Source organism: Narcine bancroftii, chromosome 3 (assembly GCF_036971445.1).
Source record: "Narcine bancroftii isolate sNarBan1 chromosome 3, sNarBan1.hap1, whole genome shotgun sequence".
Taxonomy (NCBI): Eukaryota; Metazoa; Chordata; class Chondrichthyes; order Torpediniformes; family Narcinidae; genus Narcine; species Narcine bancroftii.
Window position 1 is genome coordinate 183189253 of NC_091471.1, and position 17909 is coordinate 183207161.

At 36.9% G+C, this 17909-nt stretch overlaps 1 protein-coding gene across 2 annotated transcripts in view; it reads left to right on the forward strand.

Moving 5' to 3' along the window:
• Positions 1-7018: 7018 nt before the first annotated feature.
• LOC138757916 (ADP-ribosyl cyclase/cyclic ADP-ribose hydrolase 1) overlaps positions 7019-17909 on the forward strand; it is a 37552-nt gene continuing 26661 nt past the window's right edge. For both annotated transcript variants that reach the window (XM_069926031.1, XM_069926032.1), the window contains exons 1-5: positions 7019-7139; positions 9287-9440; positions 11503-11632; positions 15606-15741; positions 16698-16780. In XM_069926031.1, the coding sequence (XP_069782132.1) occupies positions 7073-7139; positions 9287-9440; positions 11503-11632; positions 15606-15741; positions 16698-16780 (570 nt within the window). In that variant the 5' untranslated portion in view covers positions 7019-7072. The remainder of the gene's footprint in view (positions 7140-9286; positions 9441-11502; positions 11633-15605; positions 15742-16697; positions 16781-17909) is intronic.

The window sequence follows — 17909 nt, forward strand, 5'->3', positions numbered from 1 at the left end:
AATATCCTGAACATCCATAGCCACACAGTCTCCTGACTGTGAACCTGAGCTTGAGCTATCCAAGCCACACTCCATGATCCCTGGTTCCCCAATGGGATTAAGATTTTGACGGCTCTTTCCGAGATCTCTCTAAGCATCACTTGCTTGTTTCACTGACATTAACAATGCAAGACTTAAAATTGAGCACTTCTTATTGTTCTTCAAATTTCCCACACATTTGGACCAATAAGAGAGGCTGAAAATGAATCTCAAGTGCTAATGTTGCACAGGTAAGTGTAGGAAAGCACAGCATAACCCTTTCCTCTCTCCTCCACCAGAAAGTGCTTGCATCATCTCTAGCAGTGATTAATACTATGGCTTTGTGAATTAGAAATACTGTATACAGTGCATCTGGTCAATGAAAATGTCCTCATCACTACCAATGGTCTTATCATTAGATGCTGAAAGGGCATTTTATAGGGTGGAAAGGTGTTTTTTATAATTTAAAGTATTGTAAAAAAAAAACTTTGATTTGGACCAATGTTTATAAGTTGGATTAAGGCAATATATAAACAATATATAAGATAGAGTTGTGACAACTAGGCTTTTATCTAAATCTTTTAATTTAGAGAGATCTACTAGACAGGGTTGTCCTCTATCACCAGCATTATTTGCATTGGTGATTGAACCTTTATTGCAAATAATAAGATAGGGTAGGGATATAAAGACTATTGAGACAGAATTAGATGAATTTAAGATTAGTTTATTTGCGGATGATGTTTTGATATATTTAACGGAACCACAAGAGTCGTTAAAAGTTTTACAGGAGAAGTTTTTAAAATATGGAGAACTATCGGGGTATAAAGTGAATTGGAATAAAAGTGAACTTATACCATTGTCTGAAGCTGATTATTCTGTTTGTAGAGGAGTAGCACTGATCAAATTAAATATTTAGGTATTAAAATAAATAGATATATAAAGCATTTGTATGCTTTGAATTATTTACTGTTATTTTCCATAATTAAAGAGGATTTAATTAGATGGAAAGACTTGCCAATAACTTTAATTGGTAGAGTGAATTGTATAAAAAAGAATTTAATTCCTAGACTTGGGTATCTTTTTCAATCAATTCCTTGTAATATTACTAAAAAAGTTTTTAAAGAGTTGAATACAGTAGTTAGGAAATGTTTATGGAAAGGCAAAATGCCAAGAGTATCTATTCATAAGTTAACATGGAAATATGAATTAAAGGGATTACAACTTCCATGTTTTTAAAATTATTTTAAGGCCACTCAGCTAAAATTTATTAAGAGAATGTTCAATTGTAATAGTTCTTTGACTTGGGTGGATATAGAATTAAATTAAATTGGTGAGGATAGAATGGATCAATTTGTTTAGAAGTGGAATGTTAAATTGTTAAGTTCTTATAAGTCACCAATTTTATCTCATTTGATGGATATTTTGGATGGGATAAGTGATGAAATTGATACTCAAGGTAAAATATCTAGATGTACTCTTTTGTGTCAGAATAAACTTTTTCCTTTTATGGTTAATAATTATCTTCTTTAGATTTGGAATCAGAAAGGGATTAAGATAATAAAAAATTGCTATGAATTAAACTGATTTCTTTCATTCAAAAGAATGAAAGAAAGATATCAAGTAACAACTCAGACTCTTTTTTTTGTTATTATCAAATTAAATCGATGTATGATTCTTTTGGGAAGAATTTGTTTCTTTGCCGAAATTTGAAATGATAGTTCATGACAGAGGGAAGAAAGGATATCTATCTGAAATGTATAAATTAATGCAAAAGAAAATGTCTAAAATTGATTTGCAAAAAATAAAAGAATAAAGAGGAGAAAAAAAGCTAAACAAGAATTTTTTTTTTCTTTTCCAAAGGAATACAAGATCTTAATTCTGAATGCCATAAATCAAGACTAAAATAAGAGAAAGATTTGGAAGTTGATTTGGATAGAGATCATTGGAAAACTATTTGTAATGATAGTATGACAGAAATTATAATTGTCTGGTATAGACTTGTAAATTATAATTTTATACATCAATTATATTTAACTCCAGAATGTTTGAAAAGATGTAATTTAATTTTCTATGATTTGTGTTTTCGATGTAATAGATAGAGGGTACGTTTTTACATTCAGTATGGTCTTGTGATAACCATAACCATATAACCATTTACGGAGCGCAAACAGGCCATGTTGGCCTTTCGAGTCCGCACCAGTTCACTGATTTTTTGCGCCCTCTAATGTATACTGCACCATCCTATGTCTGGTGTTGAAGATTAAATCTTTTTGGTCTCGTGATAAGGATGGTTTCCAGGATGTTTTGAAAACCAAACTCTCTTTAGATTTAAATTTTTTAAAAATTGGTGATATAAGAGGAATTTGTTTGGTATATAGATTGGATAAATTTCAAATAGCTTTTCTGAGACCAGCATTAGCAGTGGTGAGGAAATGTATAGCAAGTACGTGGAAAGATCAGATAGAACTTAATTTACAGAGATGGCATTTAGAATTAAGATCTTGTATTCCTTTGGAAAAGATAATGTATAATTTGAGAGATAAACACTATATTTTTGGGAAGGTTTGGAGCTTTATCTGGATTATTTCAATTGGAAACTTTGAAGATTTTGATCTGATGTAGAGGGGTTCCCTTATTCCATGAGGTATTAATTCTTGTTTAACTTTTTTTCTCTTCTTTATTCTTTTATTTTTTCTATATCTTTATTCGGGCTTAGTTGGGGCAAGTAGGGGTGGAGATGGGAGGAGGAGTGTAGGGGTTAGGGGTGGATAGAGGGTCTTTTATTCATATATATATATATATATATATATATATATATACACACACATACATAAAGAATGTTTAATTTGAAGATATATAAGTATTATAACATTATTGGTGTCATGGTTGATTATATTTTAAATATATTCTGATGAGTTGGAACAAGTCAAAAGTCTATCTGGGTGTTAATTTTTTGAGCTGTTTCTGTGGAGAATTTAAAATTCAAGATTTCTTTTAAGTAAATTCAAAGAAAATCTGAAGATATTTTATAAATATGTAATGAAGAACAGGTAAGCAAAAGGAAGTGAGGTCCCATTAGGGACCAAAAGAGAAGATTTGTATGAAAACAAATGATATTATGTAGGCTGCTAGACTACACTATGCAGCTGCTTTCACTAATTGGCTGTTGTTGATGTTAGTTAAGGACATTTGTGAAATAATGGATGTGATTTACACAGCAGAACCATGGTGGTGGTGGGGGTGTAGTAATTAAATATATACTGTATATATTGTAAGGTCTGGATGAGGTCTTTCAAAGGCTATTAAAAGGAACAATGAACAAAAATGAATGAGCTGTAACTACAAATCGTCAATCGTCCCTGGGAAAAGGAATAATTACAAAAACTACTGATGCTGGAAACTTGAACCAACAATGAGAAGAAATTTAAAAGCCAAGGCAACATAAGTGAAGGGAAATAGTCAGTTAACATTCAAGGACCTGCACTCTGTGCATCTCAGCTAGAGCTCCTGGCAGCCAATTATTTATTTCAATTCCCAACATCATTCCCTTGACCTCATCCATTGCCAGACGGAGGCAAAATGTAAACCTATTCCTCATGGACAATCTTGAACCCAAAAGCCTAAACCAAATTTTTTTCATTTTAGGTAAGATCACCTCTTTTGGATTCCACTGTTTCCTTCTTTTCTTTACCTACTCCTGTTCTTACTTTGCTTTCTAAACTTCACCCCCTCCCCCACCCCCACCTCCGTCACCACGGTGGTGTCTCCTGTCACTTGACTCTCCAACTCTTCTACATTCTGACTAGTGCGTTATCACCTCAACCTCTCCACAACTTCTTAACCTTCCTCCACCCAATTTTATTTACCCCAGTACCCCAAGGTACTTTCATCTTTAATCTCGATAAAGGGTCCTGACACAAACATTGACTAGTCCCTACCATGGATGCTGCCTGAGCCATTGAATCCCTTCAGCTTCCCACTATTTTGTCAGTATGGGTGGTACCAGTGATCAGAGCACTGTTACGATGAGAACATAAATTGAAGCAGGAGTAGGAGCTTGGACCTCTTGTGTCTGCTCTACTACTTAATAAGATCATGGCTGATCTTTTACCAGAGCCACTTTCCTGCACCAACACCAACTTCCTTGATACCCAAAAGTCTGTATTCACACACTCAAAAATTCACAGATGCTAGAAGTTGAATTAGTCTCAGAGCAATGAGAATCATTTAAGAAGAAGCTTCAGAAGATGCAAGGTAAACTTGTTGCAATAAGAATTATAATATGACTGCCAATGTTGGAGTACTTGTAAATACTAAAATGAGTAGAAGGACGGAAAAAGAAATACTACATTCCCTGAACATAAGATATAGGTGCAGAAGGAAGGTCATTCAGTCCATTGTGACATCTCTGCCATTCCATTATGAGCTGTTCCATTCTCACGCTCAGCCCCAATACCCTTCCTTTTCCCCATAACCTTTGATACACAGATCATTCAAATACCTATCATTCTCTGCCTTAAATAGACACAACATGACCTGGCCTCCACAGCCGTCTGTGGTAACAAATTCCAAAGGTTTACCACTCTCCCACTAAAGAAATTCCTCTTCCTCTCTATTTTAAAATCATGCCCTTTAATCCTTAAATTGTGCCCTCTTGTCCTAGGCTCCCCTACCATGGGAAACAACCTTGCCATATCTACTCTGTCCAACCCTTTCAAAATTCAAAATGCTTCTATGAGGTCCCCTGCATTCTTCTGAACTCTAAGAGCCACCAAATTCCTCATATTCTAAACCCTTTATTCCAGGAATTATTTTTAAATAAGAAGCCCAAAACTGTACCCCATACTTCAAATGAGGCCTCACCAGTGCATTATAAAGCCTTAATATCACATCCCTGTTCTTGAATTCTATTCCTCTATATTTGAATGCCAACATTGTATTCTCCCTCTTCACCACTTACTCAACCTGGAGGTTAACCTTTAGGTATCCAGCCCGAAGACTCCCAAGTTCCCATTTGCACCTCTAAATTTTGAATTTTCTCAGCTGCCAAATAATAGTCTACCCTTTTATTCTTTCTTCCAAAGTGCATGACCAAACATTTCCAACATTGTATTTCATTTGGCCTTTTCTTTGCTCATTATCCTAATCCATCTAAGTCTCTGTGCAGCTTCCCCTTTCCTCCTCACTAGGTGCCCCTCCACCTAACATTGTATCGTCTGCCAACTCAACCACAAATCAAAATCATTAACATCGAAGGTAAAAAGAAGCAGCACTGCGGAACACCACTTGTCACTGGTAACCAGAATAGAATTCCTTTTTTCCCACTCTCTGTTTCCTGCCATTCAGCCAATGCTCTACCTAGTCCTGAATGTCCAACCCTAATTTTAAGACAGTGATCATCAATTCTTGATAGCTCAGTCAAGGAAAATCTTTTGCCTGCATCTTCTTTGTCAAACCCTATAAGAGTCTTAAATATTTCATTTGTCGAAACTCAAGGTTTGATCAGTTTAAATTTTCCTCAGATGACAATCTCCAAACAACGCTATAGACTGAAGTTGCAACCTTAAAAATAATCCAGCAGATTTGTCAAATATGGTTTCTGCTTCATGAATGCATACCAACTCTGCCCAAATCTATTCAAATTTTGTAAGTTTTTGTATGGTGGATTTGATTTTACCAGAGTTTAGGGGAGCGCGATAGTAACTGATTGTAAGATACAAGACCTGAGAAATAATGAGCAGAGGTGAAGACAACTTTTATTCTTGTGAGAGAATATAGAACTTCCAATCACTGTTTAAAAATAAGTTTTTCTGTTTCTGTGAGAGATGGGGAGGTGTTTTTTTTTTCTCTCTTAAAGAGACCGGTGTCTTAAGTAAGGCAATGGAAGCAGAGTATTTGAATATTTTCAGGCAGAGGTTAATGAATGACTGATAAGCAAGAGGTTGCCATTTAAAGAGTACTGCAAACTGAGTTAACTATCAGATCAGCCATGATCGTGTTGGATTGAATAGCCGGCTGGAAGGGCTCATGCTCCTACTTCTTAGGGTGGTGTATGGAGATAATACAGTGAAACCCCTACTATCCGGCACCAATAGGGATTGGTTGATGATGGATAAGTGAATTCTCTGGTTGCAAAAGATTGTGTGGTGTGTGATTGGTGGACTAATGGCGAGGCATGCCAATTTTAAACATCTGCATTTTGTACCTATTTATCTTCTGCGATTTCCCCCCTCCCCCAACCCACCCCCGATGCTTGAGGCCGCTAGTTGCTTGAATTCCAGATAACAAGGGTTTTACTGTAATTGGAATTGATAGAGAAGCAAGGGGTGGGACACATTGGAAAACTAAGTGAATCAAGGTCATTTGCCAAGAGTAGATTATGTCAACAATCAAATATATTATTGGTCTGTGAAGTTCTTAAAGAGGCTCTTAATCAATGATCTGTCTAAACAGCACACCAATTGAGTGCATTTGATCTTTTGTGACCACTCAACTTGAGTTTAGTTATTAAAACTAAGGAATGTGTGAGTTACCTGTTCTAAATCAAGCACCCTAAAATGTCAATTATGTGATCATCAGTGAATCTGTAATGAGAGTTCACCCCTTTTACTGTAACTTGGTTTCATTGAATGGCTGTTCTGTCTCGAGTGTGACTCTTGACAGTGGAAAGATAAATGATTGTGCAGGCTGTTGTTTTTAAGAGAATTGTCAGAGCTGTTTTTTAAGTTGAGTAGCAGGCTGGAGAGGATTTGCCAAGAGAGATTAAAAGTTCTAAAATAGTTATGGATTAAAAAAAAAACACTCTTTGAGCTATTACTAATTTATGCTGATTAATTCTGTCAATACTGGCTCAACCCACACTTTTACAATAACTGAGCGGCTTAAGAACTTCTGTTTGATTGGCCCACTTCTTTGCCCCATGATTGGCTAAAGTAAAAGATGCTTACGTACAGTTGTAGGAGGAGAATCCCAAGGGTATTTAATGCAGGATGATTGTGAAAGGGTGCCAATTCGGTCGTTGATTGTGTGTCAAATTAGAAATAGCCGCTTGAAGATGGTTTCTCTGATTAGTCTGCATCTTAGCTATAAAAGCAGGTTGAGACATGATGCAACAATGTGTGGTGAGTTGGTTTTGATTCAAATGTCAGTGAATTAGTTTGTTAATGCTATTATTTAATGAGAAACATCAAAATTACAGATGCTGGAATCTGAAAAAACAAATGAGAAACTGGAGGGATTGATTCAATGGGTTGGGCTACATCCATGGGTAGAACTGATCAGACAGTATTTTGGGATATTTCTTAAAGTCTCAATAAAGTGTTTCACCCAAAATATTAACTGCTCAGTTCTACGTATGGATGTACCTGCCCTGTTGAGTCCCTCCTGGTTCTCAGCACTATACATTTACAGGCTTCTACTTTGAACAATGATAACAGCCCCATCATACAATGCCTGAGTGGGGCAGAGGAGATTACATTTGGAATAATATGTGCATATCATTTTAGTTTCTGTGTTTGTATGTTCATAAGGGGATTAACATGCTAAAGAGCCTGTTATAAATATTGTTGCTGCACAGATAAATGTATCTACTTACATGACCAAGTAGGCAAGAGGTGACTAGCTACATAGTATTCCTTTACCCCAACTTTGCTTGTCCATTTCTCTTCTGTACTTATCTTTCTTCTTGCTCATTGTCTCTGTGGCAAACAGCAATTCAGCTCCACTTGAGATAGCCTGGAAGGGCTGACTTTGCTTGATTGTGTATGCTAATGGTCAGTAGGTTTCTTGTAACCCAGTGCGGTAACTCATGGTGTCCTCCGATCACCACCCCCACCCCCACCCCCACCTCCCCATGGACCTTGTCAAGTACCAGACCTTATAGATTTATTAGGAATGTTTTTTGTACTAAAGTTATTTGTAAATCATAATTCCCATATATCACTGAATGTAATGGGAATAGTAGTGAGATAAACAACTCGCAAAATTAAAATTCCACCTTTAAATTACAATATCAAAGTACAGCCGAAATGTATTTACATTTACATAGTTTCATGTGGTTGAGGTGAAAATTCAGTAAAACAATATAATTTGAAATAAAAATGCTTCAGAACAATATCAAAATTTTGTTGATTTTAATGTTAAACTTTATTGAAAATTTGACAAAAGCAGTGACTATAAAAACACCAGCAGTAACAAAAACAACAGTGCGTGCTTGTAATGGCAGCAGATGAAACCACGTGATTCAAAACGTCATTGTAATTGGGTAATAATGACAACTCTGACTGGAGCGCATTAGATGGTCCAAAAAGTAAATTAGCCTAGAGCTTTAGCCTTGTAGGTCTATTGAGGCATGTAGTCTGTGCTTTGCAAAAAATGTTTTTGTTGTTATAACTAACGAGAGGGATATTTTTATTAAAAATAATAAACTTCTGCTGAAACACTACACCTACATTTCATGGATAGTCATTTTGGGGTCACCCAGTGCAGTCCACACCCTGTGCAGCTCCCTAGTGATGCCAGTGCAGATGGTACTCTTCATTATTTCCAATGTTAATGTGTCTCTCCCTGTAAGCCAAATGTGCATAAATGCTTGGGTTAAAGACAAGAACATTTAACATATCAGAAGCAGAAAATTCTTATCACCCTATAATTGTTCATGGTGGATATCATGTTTAAATAGTTGGCAGTCAAATAATATTTAATGAGCATATGTACTAAATGAGAGTTTTCACCCTTTTAAAAATATATATACTTTATTGAGTTTGTATTAGCATTGAGTTACTACAGCTGACAAAGAAAGAATACCCTCACTCATTTCTTTCTGCCACCATGAAGTCGAATTTCTTTTACTATTCACTAGACACAACATTGCATTCTTCAACACCCCAAACACCAACTGGCTGAACTCCTCTGACCTTCTCATTGGCTCACCGCCACATGGGTGATCCTGACACTCTCACTCTTCTCCTCCTGCATCTGACATTAATCACCCGTATGCTGACACTTAACATACCTGCACATAAGCGCTATTACCCCCGCCCATTGCATCACTTGCATCATCACTGGTGGCCGGCCCTGCTCCTGACGAAGGTATGTATGTGACCGCAACAAGTTATGCTGAGAGAATACAGTTGAATCACTATTGAGAACATTAAATCATTTTGAAATGGTTATTTTTCACCTATCTTCTGTACAATCCAAGCTTCTCACATTAAAAAAAACTTGTTAATAGCTTATACTAACAATAATATCTAACTCTTTTCCATAGGTTTGGTTCTCCTTGGACTCATTGGTTTAAGTCTTGCAAACTCTGAAGTAGATGTCCCAAAAAAATGGAAAGGAAAAGGATCAACAACAAACTTGCAACAAATAATGATGGGGAGGTGCTTTGACTACCTTGAGATTGTAAATCCAAGCGCAGGGTATGTTGATATGTAATCCTCTGGCATGGCATCAAAGGCCATAATTATAAATTGTAATCTATAATTTTTCCAATGGCGTGCTCAACAATTTAGTTTTATCTAAAATAATACAAATATTCCGTTTCAAAATAAGTCTGTAAATCGTATACAGTCTGAGTCACAAACAGATATTGAAGTGCAAGTTAAACAAGAAGTCTGCACATGTCTGCACATGCAATTCACAAATAGGCTGGAGAAACTTGGCAGGTCACCCATTTATGGAGTTAAAGTAGAAAGTCTGTAGATGCACTTGACCCCAGAATTTGCAGACTTTCTTGTTGAACTCCACAATTGTTTTAGAAGTGAAAATTACCTTCTCAATTTGCTGAAGTATAATTAGATTTTTGCTTGTTGAAAACTTTCATTGCCTTCAAGCAAGCAAGATCCTGAAATGAGTGTAAACAAAGCCTTGAGATAGAGAGCAGACTGCAGTTGCTGCATTCTGAAGAGAGACAAACTTCTGGAAGAATTCAACAGGTTGAACAGCATCAGAGGGAGGAAAAAAATGGTTGATGTTTCGTGCTGAAACTCATTATAGATGGGAAAATGCGGGAGAGAAGCCTGTATAAAGAGGACAAGATGGGAGGAGTGGGACAGGGGTCTGATGTAGGACTGGTGAATCAGGTGGAGATGAAACGTACTGTACATAGGCAGTGAATTGACAAAGGGAGAGAGAGAGAGAGAGACAAGAAAGATAAGTCAGACAGGGTGGAGTGCATGATTGGAAGGCAAAGGCTGTCAGTGCTGGAATCTGCTGAAAAGATAACAATGGTGTTTCATAGAAACTCCAGGTGGAAGTAAGGTGGGGGTGAAAGAAAGGGCAGAAGAATCCAGTTGTGAGATGGTGGGGGTGGTGGTGAATGGAATCAAAGGATGATGAGACAAAAAGAAAGCGGATTCATTACCTGAAATTGTAAAAGTCTATGTTCTTAGCATTGGGTGTAGTCTACTTGGGTGGAATATAGTGTTCTTCCAGTTAACATTGGGCCTCACTCTGGAAGTGGAGACAACCCAGGACAGATAAGGGTGTGGGAATGGGAATGTCTCAACTGGTGCTCAGGCTAGCCATTGCAGATGCTTGTGGATGCTCTGTGAAATTAACCCAAACTAAGAGACATGGATATCTAATCGAGTGTGCAAATTTAGAGCATTAGTTGAGAAATGTCCCATTGTTTGATATGCATTCTGACTTTTAGGTACAATATTAAACAAGCCTTCAGGTCCTGGATCACGCAGGATCTGAACTCTGGAACTCCTCAATGATTAACTCTCGGCGGTTCCTTTGGTGGTAGACTCATGAAGGTATCTCATCATCACATTGTCAAGTGAAATCGGAGATGGGCAATAAATGTTGGCCATGCTAGAATTGTCCAAATTCCAAACATTAGTATGTATATTTAAGGAGTAAAACAAAGAAGTCTGCGAGGTTGAAGTAAAAACACAAAGCTGGAGAAACTCAGCAGGTCAAACAGTGTCCTTTATATAGGAAAGATAAAGATACATAACCAACTTTTCGGGCTTCATTAAGCCATGGACAAATGTCAAGAAGCATCTGAACAAAAAGGTGGGGGAGGAGTGGTGGGGATAGGACCACGGTCCCCAAGGCAGGAGATAACAGGTGGAGAAGGGAGGGAGGGCAAGCAGGGGGGTGGCTTAAATGTATATTTAAGAAAAATATATGTTTTTAAAGATGCTAAGGAACAAAATCGGCCAGAATTCTTCTGTTCCCATGCAACACTGTCATTAGACTATTTACATTCACATGAGGGGTCAGGGAGGATTTGTATCGAAAGGATAACTGATAATTTATTTTGATGCTGTTTTTAAAATCTTGCTGCTTGCAAATTGGATTCCATATTTCCCTGCCTTTGTTTTCAGAAAATATATTTGCTGTAAAGTATTTCAAGCTATTGTAAGGTAAATGTTGAATTTTGCAGGTGCATGAAAACAAGCTCAGATTGTCAGCATTAATGATGATTCTTAATCCTAACAGCAGTTTTTGTGTTTGGTTTTTTTCTGTCAGGAAGAAAGACTGTGTAAAGATTTGGGAAGAATTTCTCAAGGCATTTAGTGGCAAAGACCCATGCAATGTCAGAAAGGAGGATTATGAACAATTTTTGAAACTGACTGATCATGACATCCCAGTCAATCAGGTAAAAAAAAATATAATATAGAGTAGGAGTTCACGTTGGTAACCCAGAGTCAGATGCAGGAAAGCCACTGTAACTCCACCTTTTTAAAATGTTTTTTTTAATGATACAGCACACCAGAAAGAGCTTTCGGCCCATGAAATCTGTGCTGTCCATCTAATTATCCTACCAACCCCATATGTTTTTGGAGGGTGGGATAAAACTGGGGCACCTGGAGAAAACAAGCACTGGTCATGGGATGAATGGACAAACACTTCACAGACAGTGCCGGATTCAAACCAGGATTGCTGGTGTTGTAATAGCATTGTACTAACCTCCTCACCAATGTTTCTCAACCAGGGTTCTGCAAGAGGTTGCTAGGGTTTCCACAAGAAACAGTGATAAATAGGCTAATGCATCTATGAGTAATTTTTGTTTTATTTTATATTCGTAATTTTACTATGAACGGACGGCATATTGTTGGAAAATCCTTGGTTATTATAATAAGGGCTTCAACCTCTTATGTTATTTAAAATGAAAACCTTGGTGTGAGGTCTCATAAACGAGCAGTATGATTTTTTTTTGCATTGCCAATAAATTTGACAAAAAAGGGGTTAAATTTTCCTTAAACAAGTTATCCTAAAAAATATATTTACCACGTGAACCAAAAAAATATAAAAGAAATAGATATTAATAATGGTATATAATAATTTTTATGCAGGGGTTCCCTGAGACATGAAAACTATTTCAAGGGTTCCGCAAGGGTAAAAAGGTTGAGAAACACTGCTCTACGGTAACTGTATTGCCCTTCTGCATTTTCTGCTGCATTGTAATTTCTAAAACATTAAAAGTGGGTGGAGAAGGGTTCAGTGATGTGATTTTAAAGCCACGCACTTGCACTTTAGGACTGAGATTTCAAATGACAATTTAGTTCAACATTTATTTTTATTTGTACTAGTGCTGGGAGAAAAAGGCACGCTGTGGCAAATTGTTACAAATAAGTGTTTGATCATGTTCTTGTAAGGGGAAAAAAATCTATAATGCATGTGGTCTTGCAATACATCAGTAATATATAATCCAATCAGTTATCAGGCCAACTAGTTGGCATGTGTTTTTTATGGCCTTGTGAAATCTTGTAGTGTAACACTGAATTTGGTTAAAGAGCAGTAGTCAGCAGGTATGTAATAGTTTGTGCTACTCTTCAGCTATAGACTTTTAAACTGTTAGGCTTGACACAGGTCTTTCTCCGTCTGGTAAACCAAAAGCTGACAACATTTATGGTGCAGACTTCACATCGCGTTCTGAGACATAATATAGAAATGACAAATAATGTTTGAAGGAAAAATAACTTAAAATGCATACATTTCACTAACTGAGTGAAAGCTTTTCACAATTCCATTCGAAAATTTGAAAAACAAATGTAATATTCAGCAGGTGGCGTAGCTTCTGTACAGAGAAAATTAGCATTATTTCAGGTCAATGACCCTTTAAGTCATTGGAGGGGGGGGTGCGAATGTAAAAAAAGCATGATTTGCTTTTTCGAGAGGATGGTGAGAGGAAGGGGAATGTCTGTAGGTGAGTACAGGCATGATTATCCTTGTGACACAATGTTTTCAGAGGCGTGTGGCTGACAGATGAATATGGGAAGTTAAAGACACATGAAGAAACTGAAAATATGCAGGGATACAGTGTCCAGGAATTACTGGAAATCTGAACCAAAATTCATGTGAAAAATGCCTTGCAGATCAGTTGGCATCAATGAAGAGAAGAAAAACTGAATTAACGTTACAGGTGGATAGCCATTTGACACAAAAAAAGACAAATCTGTTGATTTGAAATTGAAATGAGACCATGTGAAGAGCTTGCATTGGAATGCAGGCTACATAATGCCAAAAGTCGCATTTCCTGATGGTATTACCTTAGATCAAAGTTGGTACCTACAGCAACAAGCAGGGAGCTTGTTTGGTAGACATCTTCAGGATTACAGAAGTAGTAACAAAATTATATCAGGATTGAAACTAATGAGTTCTAATTTAAGACTAGGCAGTTCAGTGGCACAGCCAGGAGAGATACTGCCTTGTAGCTTCAGAGCCCTAGGTTCAATGGTGACTTCGGGTACTCTGTGCGTGGAGTTTGCACATACTGCTGTGACGATATGATTTCTTCTGGTACTCTGGTTCTCTTTCAATCCCAAAGATGTGCAAATTGGTAGGTTAATTAGCTAATTTAAATTTCCCCATGTGCATTGATAGAATATGAGAGATGGGAGTCGATAGGCTTTTTTTTTTACACAGAAACTTCAGAATTATTCTGAAAAAATGAGCATACTTACCTCTGGTGTTTCCCGATATGGTTGTGGACACAGGGGCACTTTTACACAGCCTTCCTGTGATGCAGAGTTTGTCGGAGAGGTAATGTCGTATTCATTAGGCCTGTTTCTTACGGAGTGGCTGTTGTCAATTTACACTGCAGCTGCTCTGTAAAAATGTGTTGGGGTATGAGTGGAAAAATTACGGGATGGAATTAGCATTAAAAATTCTCTCCCGACATTTTTATACTGCCACTGGAACAGAAATTTTCTGCTGTTCAATGGCTGAGTAAAAGTGTCTAATGAGAATGTTGCAAAAATAAAATTCAGGATTAATGTGAGATTCATGTAAACAAGAGGGTTGATATTTGGTTCCGACTGAGCAGGTTGAAGGGTCTGTTTCTGTGGTGTATATTTCTGTGATGAAAAATTTATAAGGTTGGCTCAAAAGTCTCATTTTGAATAGCCACCATGTTCAGCAGTCAACTATCTGGAATGTAGAAAGAGCTGCAATATAGAAAGAGCTTGAATGCGACCCCTTTAAACTTCTGGATGCATTTCCTCACATTATTTAGAAAGTAAAACAAGTGACTACTGTAATGCGAATCGAAACCAAGGCTTTTATTAACTAAAAGACTGGAGCATATCACAAGTAGGTCAACCAGTCCAGAATGACCTGGTCTGGCTAGGAGCAATCCTTTAAGACCTGCCAGTAGGTGTGGCTACACTCTCAGCCAATCACAGTCATCCTACACTACCACCTGTACATATGTGCACATACACTATGGTGATAGAATCTGTACTATCACAACTACAATTTAAAATTGTAGCAAAATCCATAAATGTTTTTTTTGAAAAAAAGAGTCAAAAGCAGACCATGAAAAGATTAAGATGAGTGGGAGGAGAGAATTAATCAAACTGTCTCTTGAGGGTTTAAGTTTCAATGAAGATTTGATGGACTGAATGGGCTCTTTCAATAAAATATCAAACTCAGAATTTCACAGAGAGGGACCGTGTAAAACAGATGATAGTCAATCAATAATTTCAATTCCAGCTCCTGTATTTTTGTTACCAGTTGGAAATAATAATCGAGATATGTCATATGAGTTGCCAATCTGATTTGCTAGCAGTCATTTGAAACAATTGTTCATTTCTAACCCTTTGTTTGTGTGAGACACCTGGGGATTCTTTTTAAAAGCAGTTTCAGATTTTTAAAATCTGTCCTACCAGTAGCACACAACAGCTAAGAATAGTCACTGAGAATATGATGCATGTCAACTTTAAAGCATACATTGAGCAACGCAACGAATGGATGCCAATAAAGTTGCATAAAATCCCCATCCTTGGATTATTTTTTTTAATATAACTACTAAAGCTCTATAAACTCTTAAAAACAAAACTTTGACATTATTTTTCTTTATCTCCTTTTCTTCCATTTTAATAACATGGGTGTATATGTCCTTTATATACTGTTACTTGATATTTGTAATTTGATATTAATTTACTTTATTATTATTATCATTCATACCTATGTAATTTGCATATGTTAAAAGCAATAAAAAGACTGATAAAGAAGAAACAAAACTCCAAAAGCAGGAAATGCAATAATGTGAACTTCAATTTAAATGTTATTTTTCTCTAATTATGTTTGAATACAATTCCAGAGTTACAATTGTTCATATTTCCTAGTCAATCTTCTGGAGCCGGACCAAAGATCTCATCATTAAGTACACTGATGTTACACAGAAGTACATGCCTCTTGAGCGCACCTTGATTGGTTACTTGGTAGATGGCCTGAACTGGTGCGGGAAAAGTTGCAGCCAAGGTGAGTGAATCGATAAATACGTTACCACTTACAATAAATAGAGCTTCTCTTTTTCTTATAAAAATACAAAAAGTACAAATTACATTCATATATAGAACAAACCAATATAAAAATTCCAAAACAAAAACATTCCAGCCCATGCCCCCCGCCGCCGCCCCCGTTACCCCCTTCCCCTTAAATTAAACAAGATAAACAGATACAGAGTCTTTTTGTCTACCACCGAGGTTCACAGTCTATTTTACTGGTGAAAATAATAGTTCAAGGTTGAGGGCAGATCACGTATTTACAGCAGCAATATTACACTTGTGCCCCAATAAAGTTCAAATATGGTTGTCAGATCTTCAGGAATGTATAGTGTTTGTTTCTTAAATTATGTAATCTTTTCCATAGGATTGCAACTGTCCATTTCTGATATCCATCCCTTCAGAGAAATAGGAGTATCTGATTTCCACAGATGAAAACACAAGCTTAACATACTAAATGTAGAAAAACAATTAACATGATTTTCTCTTCAAGTCAATTACCATATATGTCATTATTTAAGTGGCCCTTCACAGACTGCAGAGACTGACTACTGCTATACTCTACAGCCAAAGGGAAAGGTCCTGTACGTAAAGTGCACCTTGGGCTTTTTGCTGAAGTCAAAAATTAAACCCCTAATTCTGTAATAAAGTACACTTTATTAAAAGTGGAAGATTGATATATTGCTGATCATGACGATTGATAAGTTGCTTTTGAATTTTTGTAATGTTCCGAAGTTTTTAGTAGTGCATTTTAAATATATTGGAGATGAAATTCCTCTCTTTGCTAATGTATCATTTTTGAGATCAATTGAGCCTGTCCTCCGAGATCTTTGCTGAATAAAGTATTTTTAAATTGAATCAAATATCAACCCGTATACATTACCCTTTATTTTTGTACAACAATTTGAATTGTTAATGATTAATTTGTTACAGGACTAGATTTTGAATCGTGCCCTCAATGGAATGATTGTGAAAACAATGCAATGCGTTCATTTTGGAGAGCAGCATCTAAGAACGTGAGTTTTTTCACTCTCTCTGAAACCATTCATGTGGTTTGATGCTTTGAGGTAACATAGGCGCTGCAACATTCAGTTGAAGATCCGGCCATCTGCTTCTCAGTGCTGCATGTCAGTTCATATCCTTGCATCTTGCATACTAAACCTTGTAATACCGTGAGATATGTGGCTCATATTAGAGCACCAGTCAAAATCTGGGACTCTGCCACCTTCCAAGCCCCCAGTTAAGACAAATGGAGGGAATCTTTAAAAGAAGTGTCATAATTATTTTGTTTGGTTCTTATGACCTTATTGAATTCATTTCTGTTTTTTTTTGTATATGTATAATTGGAAGGCAGATTTTGTCTCTTTTTTTCTATTTCCAGGCTTGATCAATACCCTTAATTATCCTTAATTAAGCACCACTTTCAACTTTTCCTAACATTTGAGACCATCTCGACTATGAAAATTATATTCACAGAGGATAAGGTAGTAGAATAAACAGTGGATTACACCTCTTCCCATCCCCACACCACCCTATTAACAATGTCAGTTTCATTCCAATTTAATAAGTGCCATTTTTATCATGAAGGCATGTTACACAGCAGGATATATGCTTATCTTATCTGATTCCTCTAATCTACTTTGGAGAACAAGCTTGTTTAAATAGGTGAGTGAACCACTGAAAAGTTATTTTCCAACAAATGGGAGTTGGAGCGAGAGTTCAAGAACAGACTTGTTTAAAAAGGTGAGGCAGAAGCAGAGTGGCCATCATGTGAGGGGCCAAAGTTACAGTGGGGAGTAGGAGCTTTGACTCAAGAGGCTTTGCTGAAGTGGTGATGCAGGATCTGAGATAAGGACAAACTTATTAAGGAACAAAAAGGATTCAGCAAGAAGGCACAGATAAGGGCAGGTTTTTTTCTTTGATTTTCTTTTTCTCTATTTCATAGACAGTAGGAATGACAGCGAAGGCTGCGACATGCCCCTCTTGCAGAATGTGAATAGTCCAGGAAGCCAACAGCATCCCCGATGATTTCATCTGTGAGAAGTGCATCCAGCTACAACTCCATACAAATTGTGTGAGGGAATTGTAGTTGGAATTGGATGAACTCTGGATCATTTGGTGTGGTGGTGGGGGGGGGGGGGGGGG